Genomic DNA, 10,729 nt, shown 5'->3' with positions numbered 1-10,729 from the left:
AAAAGAAGTTTGTAAAAAATGAATCCGCCTCAACAATATAGAACTTATCTAGCAATTACGTGCCTTCTCCTTCAGTTGAGACGCAAATCAAGTCATTCCTGCCCATTGATCGGTAGTCGCCTTCCACAATTCCCGCCAGGCTGGAGGGCATGGAGTCCTTGAACAGCACCTCGCCAGTGTTGAAGTTTCTGCAGTCGATCTTCCCATTGGACCAGCCAGTGATCAGCTGAGCAGCCGCCTGGCCCAGCAGGTCGTACTGATGCATCGAAACCGCAAAGTTCTTCGACTGAAACCAGGAACCTCGTCAGTGAAGGGAAACTATTAAGGGGGAATGGAAACCTTGACGCGCCAAAGTCGCGATTTCCTCTCGTAAACGCCCACAGTCCCATTGGATACTGAGTAGGCGAACCTCTGATCCGGTAGGCCGGATAGTCCGGAAACCACTTCGGTTTCGTTGTGCTCGGCTATCACATTGTCGCCGCTCAGAACGCGGATGTTGTAGTCTTCTGAGCTGACAATCAGCTCATTGCTGCCATCCAGGTTGTAGTCCATTAGGACCAGGGCGGTGACGATGTCGCCGATGGCCACCCAGAACACGTCCTGACCGGTATGGTCGTAGCCATGGATCGATGAGTTTCCTCCAACCAGCAAGATGTTGCTCTTGAACTGGTGGAACTGGCCGATGGTGATCGATCGGACTCCATCCTCACATTCTTTGTAGAAAATGTCCTTGTTGTCGTGCACGTGGTAGACTAGCAGGTTGCTTGCGGTGCCTTGAACAGTTCGGGGTTTCAGCAGAAGCTCACAGGTTCTACTCCGACCTACCGATAGCTAGAATGTCTTTGTCCGAGCCCGGAATCAGCTGGCCAGCCTGCAGGGCGGTGACCGGTTGATTCACGTTCAAAGTGGCGATTTCCTTGTTGGATTCCGACCAGACCAGTTTTCCCACCTCAGAAGCGTTTCTGCGATGCGGACTGTGGATCAGAACCTGCAAAACAAGCTCCAGCTTAACTTGCTCGAATCCTCTGTTGACGCCCACTTTGTCTGTGCTGGTGGCTGCCGTCAGGCAGGGATGCGTCCCATCGAATTTCCCAATAGTCACCAGACCTGCCAGGATTTTATATCCCAACTCCAGAGTGAACACTGGCCTTAAGTGTTTCTCCATTGCTCGGCCTGGAAGTTTCACAAACAATTTTCCAACCCAACTTGTTTGTAGTAATGGAGCGCCCATGGCGACAGTGGTATTGATCAGGGAGAGAAACGCCTCATAAATTGTAAAGTTTTTATTGGAGGATCCATTCAACTACACTTTGACTTTGCCGTCCACAATCTCCTGATAAATCTCCGATGTTAAGGGCCGATAGTCGCTGGATTCAGAGCTGTAGAAGTAGAGGCGACGGTCCTGGTTGGTCCCAAAGTCTACAGCCTCGTTCTGCAGATCCACTTTCTTCAACTTGAAGGTTCCAGTGATGGAGAGCGAGTCCATGATCCTGAGGAAAATGGGAATTGCATATCTAGGCAGTCTGGACTTTAGGCCTTGGGCCAGTTTGGTTACGTCCAGGCTCCCATCGGGGTCTTCGATTACTGCCATGCCTGCTCTTCCTTCAGTGCCAGGGATCTGGAGTGAGCAACGTGAAGAATACAGTTTAGTGTCTTAGTAACAGAAAATAAATACATACAAAAACTCAAAATTTCTCAGAAAAATCCCGATAAAAAAACTGCCACAAATCCCGCTACTTAGAAAATTGTTGCATGTTGAAATCAACAGTTTGTCTATTAAAGGACGAGTATAACAACGTTTAATCTCTATCCAATTCAGACTGAATAATTTTTAAATACCTGTCCCGAGCACGATTGGTGGCAGCGTTTTAAAAAATCGGCTAAAAATGAACCGAAAATGCAATAAATTATCAAATGGCCACCGTTTTAGACCAATGCTTGCTCGATGAAAGCACTTTCGTCTCAACTTTTAATCTGTTTTCAATTTTTAGTGGCTTTTTTTGGGAAAGTCGTTGTCCAATCGTGGTACAGAACAACATTCAGGGCTAAGTTTAAACATTTGCCACAACATAATGAACCATCGTGCCACTTAGGAAATCACCACATAGCGCAGAGCAACAGTTTCTCTATTAAATGCAGTCAATACCAAAAAAGTGACTTGATTCAGTTCTTTGTGACGAATTTTTGAAAAAGTCATTGCTCAACCCGCGTAAAGCACAATCTTTGGCCGCGTATTAAAAAAATCCTTAAAAAACAAGAAAAAATTCCAGGAATTAGCAAGTGAGCACTCATTTAGAGCAACAGTTTCTCTATTAAATGCAGTGAATACCAAAAAAGTGACTAAATTCAGTTCTTCGTGACGAATTTTTGAAAAAGTCATTGCTCAACCCGCGTAAAGCACAATCTTCGGCCGCGTATTAAAAAAATCCTTAAAAAACAAGTAAACATTCCAGGAATTAGCAAGTGAGCACTCACTTAGAGCAACAGTTTCTCTATTAAATGCAGTCAATACCAAAAAAGTGACTAAATTCAGTTCTTCATGACGAATTTTTGCAAAAGTCATTGCTCAACCCGCGTAAAGCACAATCTTTGGCCGCGTATTCAAAAATCCTTAAAAAATAAGAAAAAATTCCGGGAATTAGCAAATGGGCACTCATTTAGAGCAACAGTCTCTCTCTTAAATGCAGTTAAGACTATAAATCTGACTAGATTCAGTTCTTCGTGACGAATTTTTGAAAAAGTCATTGTTCAACCTGCGTAAAGTACAATCTTTGGCCGCATATTCAAAAAATCCTTAAAAAATAAGAAAAAGTTCCAGAAATTAGCAAGTGGACACTCATTTAGAGCAACAGTTTCTCTCTTAAATGCAGTCAATACCAAAAATCTGACTAGACTCGACCAGACACGTTAACTCACTTGGACTCCATAGACCACGGTGTCTTTCAGTCCAGCTACGTTGCTGATAACTGCCTCAACTTCACTTGTAGCTACGTTCTCCCCTTTCCACCTGCAAATAAGACCATCAGTGATTGATTTGCCAGACCTCTCAGTTCTGAGCCAGATGAAACTTCCATGCAACAATCCAGACAGTTTTACACAGTAGCGATTCTCACCGGAAAGTGTCTCCAGTTCGGTCCTTGAAGTAGTAATTCCCAAACTCGTCTTGGATCAGAATATCGCCCGAGTTGAAGTACAAATCGCCCATCTTGAACACGTTCCTCAGCAGCTTGGTTTCCGTGGCCTTTTCATCGGCGTATCCAGCAAACTCCCGGTGAACGCGATTCTTCAGCACTTTCCCGATCAGAAGTCCTGCTTCGTTCGTTTTGCAGCGGATGCAGCAACCATTCGCCTGTCTGAGTGGCGATCCGGTGTTTTCATCGCACCGGATTAAAATCACTGGATACACTCGGCTGGCGTAAATTGGCACAAATCCCACTGATCCAGGCGTGTTGTCGATGTTGACTAAACATGCAATTAGTTAGATTTTTAGGTTTGAATTCGGGCCGGGGTGGGCATACTTAAGTTGGAGTTGCCTTCAGTCGAGCCGTAAAACTCAAAAACGTTCTCAATGTGGAAAGTTTCGATGAATTCCGTCCAGATTTGAGGCCGCAGGCCGTTCCCCACCATTTTCTTCACCGGATGGTCCACTTGGGAGCCTGGTTGGTGCGCCACTAGAAGATACCGGCAGATTTCACCGATGTAAACTGCCACCTAAAACAGCCAGCTGTTGCCTCAAAAGGACCTCAAATTCCTGGGCACTTACAGTGCAGTTGTATTTGCGGCAGTCTGCCCAATAGTTGGAGGCGGAGAATTTCTTCCTTAGAGCGAGACTGAGCCCGAAAATCAGCCCTTGGCCAACTGCCAGCATTCCTCCAGCCGTATGGTAGAAGGGCAACGGGTTGTAGAGGATGTCGCTGGGCGAAAGGTTTGTTAAACTGTTTATGCCCACAGCTGCATAGATGTATCTGGAGAAGAACACGTTTGTTTGTCTTTTTCTTAGCTTTTCCAGTCCGCCTACCTGATATGCGTTATCATTGCTGCCTTGGGCAAGCCAGTGGTTCCAGAGGTGAAAATGTACATAATCTTATCGGTGGGCAGGATCTGCTCTTGCTCAGAAACTTCCCCCCTCGGCTCTCTACTGATCTCCTCCGCTAAACCCTCTGATGCAGATGGTACAAATTGGAACTTGGGCAAATCCAGCTGGATGCCTGCAACAGCTGCAAAATTCCCTGTTTTAAAAACTCGCCTCCTCCAAACGAAAATGAGTAGCAGCCGCACTTGATTCTAAATGTGCAGCGAGCAAATTGCCTAAAATACTGCAGTTTGCCAGTTCAAAGTGAATATCGACTATCGACTTAAAAAAATTGTTCCGTCCGATCGAAAGCAAATAGCAAGTTGAAACTTTCACCCTCTTTAAAGGACACTTGATTCTAAAGACCCGAAGAGTTTCACAAAAATCGCTGGAAAATTTCCAGTTTGCCAGTTTAGTTAAATCGCTCCCAAAATGAAACTTTTTTCCCCTCTGCTTCAAAAATTGGCCTCGTTCAGACGAATGCAAGTAGCAACTTGAAATTTTTACATACTTTAAAGGASAATTGAGTCTAAAAGTTCCAAGAGTTTCACCACGATTCCCCAAACTTCTGAATATTGTCGGTTAAGTGAATGTCGSTCTCAAAATGCAAAGTTTTACCCAACTGCGGTCTCTCCTTTAAAAATTCGCCTTGTCCAAACGAAAGCAAGTAGCAACTTGAAATTTCCGTTGTGTTTAAAGGACACTCGGTTCTAAAGACGCGGAGAGTTTGAGTAAAATCGTTCTAAATTCGGAGGATTCCCGGTTTAGTGAATTCGCTCTGAAAATGAAATGTTTTATGCAACTACGCTTTCTGTTTTAAAAATTCGCCTCGTTAAGACTAAAGCAAGTAGCAACTTGAAATTTTTTGCTGCTTTAAAGGACACTTAGGTCTAAAGATGTCAAGGGTTTCACAAGAATCCCACCAAGTTCTGAGTTTGGCCAGTTCAGTAAAAATCGCTCTCAAAATCAAACTTTTCCCCCATTGCTCTCTTAGTTTTAAAAATTAGCCTTCTGCAGACGAAAGCAAGTAGCAACTTGAAATGTTTACCCGCTTTAAAGGACACTTGGGTCTATAGATGTCAAGAGTTTCACAAAAATCCCCCCAAGTTCTGAGTGTTGCCAGTTTAGTTAAATCGCTCCCAAAATGAAACTTTTCCCCTCATTACTCTCTTAGTTTTAAAAATTGGCCTCCTTCAAACGAAAGCAAGTAGCAACTTGAAATGTTTACATCCTTTAAAGGACACTTCAGTCTAAAGGTTCCAAGAGTTTCACCAGCATACCCCAAAATTCTGAGTGTTGTCGGTCTCAAAATGCAAAGTTTCACCCAAATGCGTTCTCTCCTTTAAAAATTCGCCTTGTCCAAACGAAAGCAAGTAGCAACGTGAAATTTTCGTTGTGTTTAAAGGACACTCGATTCTAAAGACGCGGAGAGTTTGAGAAAAATTGCCCTAAATTTGGAGGTTTTCCAGTTTAGTGAATTCGCTCTGAAAATAAAACGTTTTTTCCAACTACGCACTCTGTTCTAAAAATTCGCCTCGTTGAGAGTAAAGCAAGTAGCAATTTTTACCCGCTTTAAAGGAGACTTGGGTCTAAAGATGTGAAGAGTTTCACAAAAATCCCCCCAAGTTCTGAGTTTTGCAAGTTGAGTAAAAATCGCTCTCAAAATCAAACATTTTTCCTTATTGCTCTTTCTGTTCTAAAACATTGCCTCGTTCAGACGAAAGCAAGTAGCAACTTGTAACTTTGACACCGTTTAAAAGATTCTCCATTCTTAAGACGAAAACAGCTTCACAAAAATCGCAGGTAATTCTGAGCTTTGCTGTTTAGTAGAATTCGCCTCTCAAAATGAAACTTTTGGCCCGACTGCGCCCTCTCTTTGAAAAAATCGCCTGGTCCAAAGAAAATCAAGCAGCAACTTGAAATTTTCGTTGCCTTCAGAGGACACTCGGTACTAAAGATGCTCAGAGTTTCAGCAAAATCGCATTAAGTCCTGAGGTTTGTCAGTTTAGTAAAAATCGCTCTCAAAGTTACACTTTTTACCCAATCGCGCTTTCTAATTTAGAAACCCGCCTCATCCAAACTAAAGCCAGTAGCAATCTAAAATTTTCGCCTTCTTTAAAAGACACTAGGTGCTAAAGATGCGAAAAGTTTCGCCAAAAACCCTTCACCATCTGATATAGAGGTGCTGGTTTTATATTTTATATATTTTTATTTTACCATCACTAGTTCAAGCTACCTTTTTCAAAATCCTTGCCATAGATCAGCGCTTTGGTGTTGGAGATTTTGAGGGAGTGAATGAGGGAGTCCGAGACCAGATTGGTGTTGATCAGAGCAGCAGTCACGCCGATCTTGGAAAGTCCAAGCCAAAATCCGACGTATTCCGGTCGATTTTCCATCATAAGAGCAACTGAGTCGCCTTTCTGGAAACCCTTTGCTTTGAAGTGGTGAGCCACTTGGTTGCTGAACTCATCTAGCTGCAATACGGCCCAAAATAAAAAAAAAATCATGCCCAGAGGCAATAGAATCAGCAAATACCTTCTGGAATGTCCATGATTCCTCTTCAAAGAAGAAAATCACCTTAGCAGGATGCTTTTCCACCAACTGTCGGAAAATGCTTGGAACGGTTGCTTTGGCTTTGATCCATCTGGACATCCGCCAGTTCAACTTGGCGAATCGGTATCCGGCTCTGAAATCAACCCTGAATTTTCCAACATTTTTCCAGTCGTACGGGGCTACTTACTTGGCATCTCTAGGAAATGTTTTATACACTATGTAGATCCATCTGTAGCTCTTATGGATCAGCAAAAGCATGCAAAGAGTTGCCACAATCGCCAACCAATGTGACTGCAAAAAGACAATAATTAGCCAAGTTTTTAAGGAGGAAGATGTTGAAAATTGAAAGTTTTTTGGGGGGTTTTAATGTCTCAAAAGATTTTTTAAAGAGGATTTTGACATGGTTATTCAAACCACATTTAGCGTGTAAATGTACACCATTGATTTATTAGTAAAAGCTGGATTAACTATTAGTGAATTCTGGCCGCATTTTTGAAGACATCGCGCTGAAACTGGAAACAGGCCAAGAAGAAGTGTTGGGCTTGATTCTCAAACTAAAAATTCAAAGGTTGAGCTGGGGCTTCGCCCCCATTCAGCAGTCTGAAAGTTTAAAACGTCATATCTCTAAAACAGGCTAAAATATCGAAATAGTTCTAATAACCTTTTTGCTAGCCAATCTCAAAATCCTTCTTTCCTCCATGAGGTTTCCTCAGAAATTCCCAACTTCCAAGGAGATATGATAGAAAATGTCTCGATTTTTGRGGCTATCGAAACTTTAAACAGCSTATATCTCAAAAACGGTYTGGAATCGCCAAATAAYCGTTAAGACCTTTTCGATAGCCCAGCTCAAGAGCCTAGAAATACTAGAAAGGTTTCATTATAAATTYCTAACCTGAAAAGAGATAGAAGCCAAAATGTCMAAAATTTGKCCGGTCTCGATGTTTAACMCYCTGTATYCCGAAAAGGGTTTGAAATATCCAATCAGTCSTCATGACCTTTTCGAAAGTTCAGCTCAATAGCTGTSTTTMACTAGTGGTGTCTCATTATAAATTCCTAACCTCAAAGGAATTAGAAACAAAAATGTCGAAAATTTGGGGAGTCTGGATGTTTAMCACCCTTTATTTCAAAAACGGTTTGAAATCTCCAAATAATCGTTATGACCTTTTCGATAGCCCAGCCCAAGAGCTGTCTTTTGCTGGTAAGGTTTCATTATAAATYAGTAACCTGAAAAGAGATGGAAGCCAAAATGTCAAAAATTTGGCCAGTCTCGATGTTTAACACCCTGTATCCCGAAAAGGGTTTCAAATATCCAATCAGTCGTCATGAACTTTTCGAAAGCTCAGCTCAAAAACTGTCTTTCACTAGTGGAGTCTCATTATAAGTTCCTAACCTCAAAGGAATTAGAAACAAAAATGTCGAAAATTTTGAGAGTCTGGATGTTTAACACCCTTTATTTCAAAAACGCTTTGAAATCTTCAAATAATCGTTAACACCTTTTCGACAGTCCAGCTCAAGAGCTGTCTTTTACTGGTAAGGTTTCATTATAAATTAGTAACCTGAAAAGAGATGGAAGCCAAAATGTAAAAAATTTGGCCGGTCTCGATGTTTAACACCCTGTATCTCGAAAAGGGTTTGAAACATCCAATCAGTCGTAATGATCTTTTCGTAAGCTCAGCYCCAGAACTGTCTGATGTGCAAATTTAYGTCGTACAGACGTCATAAAGACGTGATATTYGTGCCGTCAATAGTGTCTTTAATGAGACGCTGSTTTGTACAGAGATTTTTTTGTATATTTGATGTTTTYCGCCAGTTTTTTTTTGCATTACGAAACTGGCACATGRAAGCCGYTTAACTGGGCTTCTGGGCAGTTTTWGAATTTTCAAAATCGGGTTAWAATTGAGTCAGTTAAGCCAAAACAAACTGAAGCTCAGGTAGACAGGATTATTGATTAAAGTGTTTTCATACCTAATTTGAAAGTTAAGGAAAATTATTAAATACAAGTTGCAGATAATAACGTCTAGATTATTTAAAGATAATAATACTTGATACAGGGTGTCCAAAATTCAGGTTCAGTTTAATCCAAGCTTAAGCTTCCATTGTACAACCGGGCTTAATACAACAATTGCGAGAAGCCAATGAGCCAATTTTAATCCTCGAAAAACATCTCAAAAGCAGCGAAAAAATTGCAATTTTTTAATTATTTTTGAAAAATCCCCTTAGGAAAACCTTCATTCAAAACGCCTGCTTAGAACAATTGCATATGAAAAGCAGCCCCTGGATAAACTAATAAAATTGAACTTGACCTTATGATTGTTTTACCAAATCACTCACTTTACGACTTGATACGGGATTAAGAGCAATCTAATATAAACAAAAACAACGCCTAATTAACAAACCATTATATCCTACTGAACGGTGCATTTTTCGATAAGCAAGAAACGTTAAGCAGACGACAGCTAATAATAGCGATTTCAAAAAATTGGGTCTAAAGTACAGCGGGGTTCAATTAAGTCCATATATTGAAGTTTTTTAATGACCTTTTGAAACACTTCGTGTTCGAATAAATTGGGTTTTTTCATTTATGTACGGAGTTATTGGGAACTAACATATTTTCACTAAAAAGTGACTGCAAAAAATGACGCAAAATTCTCAGTTTTTTTGTTGATTGGACAACTGGATGATTGACCGCCGTCCAAGGTAAACTTGCTGTAGCTTTGTAATAATTATTATGTTAATTGGGCACATTTGGTGACGACAAAACGGCAAGGTACGCACTATTTAGCGAAAATGTTGTGGTCTTTTCGATGGTTTACTCGCTTTTAGCCCTTTCGCCCCATTGTCTGAGGGTTTTTTTGCATTCCAACCCAGGGGATGTTTTAGCCCGGCTGTTTTCAAAAACTATTCGATTTTCCTAAGCAAGCGTTCAATGACTTTTTTATGTAATGTTGACCGCAAAATTAGCACCGAACCAAATCTTAGTTGGATGCGAAATGAGCGCCAGAAAACTTCGTGAATGACCCACTAAAATAGCGACTAAAACCATTTAAAGGTGGACGAAAAACAGTACTTTGATGGATTAAATCAACTCTGCACTCAGAGCTTTACTAGTCACTCTATTGGGTACCACCATGTGAGTAAACCAGGCACTCACCCAAATCCATGCCATCATGTTTCACTGAGTTTCTTCTTCGCCCAACTGCTCTCAGCTTGCCGCTCACTTCGTATTCACGGCTACCGACACTCTAATCAGCTCTAATTCCATTCGATAGGTAGACGAAAAATCCAAATGTATATTTCATAGAACCGATGCAGGAACAATGAGCTGAAATGGTACTGCAGCGTGTAAAGGTCGTGCGTTTGTTGGCTCGGTTTCAACTGCCCGAGTTATCGAATCGAAAATTGTCCGACAGGATGTTTCGCATTTGTTGGGTTCTTCGGTCGATGCACTTCGTCAGAACCATAGATAAACACGTCTTGGTACCTGCCCATCAACGCCGCGATGGTTCCATTCATTCATGGGTACTAGAAATCGTACTGAGACCTGAGAAGGACTTTTTTGTCACTCGCTTGTTTGCAAGTTCGGGTCCTAGATGGAATTTCGCTTCTATACTGGGCGATTGAAAGAGACTATTTTTAGATTTAAAACCTGCTGCAAACACTCCTCAATTATTTTCGGGGAGAGATTGCCTCATTTTGAAGCTGCAAATGACGATTTTGACCCCTCACTATGGGCCGAAGCTTTTGGCTTTTGCGTGTATAATTAGTAAAAAATTGGAAATCTTCACCAAAATTTCTTCTTGCCAACATGGAGCACGTTCAGAAGCTCGAGCTTTCAGGCCGGCTGCAGATGTCGCCTGGTTCACTGCAGGATGATAAAAAGTTGGCCAAACCACTGAATATCGCCAAGCTCCAATTCAGGAGTTTCTTGCCATTGCTCAAGCATCAAGAATGGGAAACTCAGAAAGTTTAGCAAGGAGTTGGATTGCTGGGTCCATCTGCTGCCTGTTCTGCTCAGATGCAGCAAAAGCAAAAATTTTAAAGCTTTGGAATCAAAAAAACAGTGCGTGCGTGCAAAAATAACCAAAGCAGCCCATTTAAGTGTTG

At 41.6% G+C, this 10,729-nt stretch overlaps 2 protein-coding genes across 2 annotated transcripts in view; both read right to left on the bottom strand.

Moving 5' to 3' along the window:
• LOC109544145 (Bardet-Biedl syndrome 2 protein homolog) overlaps nt 1–1,231 on the bottom strand; it is a gene marked incomplete at its 3' end in the record, with an annotated part of 3,749 nt that extends 2,518 nt beyond the window's left edge. The window contains 4 exon segments of the mRNA XM_048662168.1: nt 57–286; nt 340–773; nt 826–988; nt 1,040–1,231. Of these exon segments, the coding sequence (XP_048518125.1) occupies nt 57–286; nt 340–773; nt 826–988; nt 1,040–1,231 (1,019 nt within the window).
• A 37-nt stretch (nt 1,232–1,268) lies between these two features.
• LOC109544149 (long-chain fatty acid transport protein 4) lies at nt 1,269–10,504 on the bottom strand (the record flags this gene model as incomplete). Its single annotated transcript, XM_019914195.2, is given in 10 exon segments — nt 1,269–1,618; nt 2,917–3,007; nt 3,114–3,462; nt 3,519–3,711; nt 3,764–3,965; nt 4,019–4,217; nt 6,309–6,546; nt 6,608–6,758; nt 6,813–6,916; nt 9,777–10,504. Coding segments are annotated over 10 exon segments (1,860 nt in total). The 3' UTR covers nt 1,269–1,303.
• Nucleotides 10,505–10,729: the final 225 nt, after the last annotated feature.

This window comes from Dendroctonus ponderosae, unplaced genomic scaffold, assembly GCF_020466585.1.
Source record: "Dendroctonus ponderosae isolate FM_Combo_2020 unplaced genomic scaffold, Dpon_F_20191213v2 Dpon_F_20191213_10, whole genome shotgun sequence".
NCBI lineage: Eukaryota > Metazoa > Arthropoda > Insecta > Coleoptera > Curculionidae > Dendroctonus > Dendroctonus ponderosae.
The sequence above is the reverse complement of the archived record's forward strand: the minus strand, read 5'-3'. Positions and strand labels throughout refer to the sequence as shown.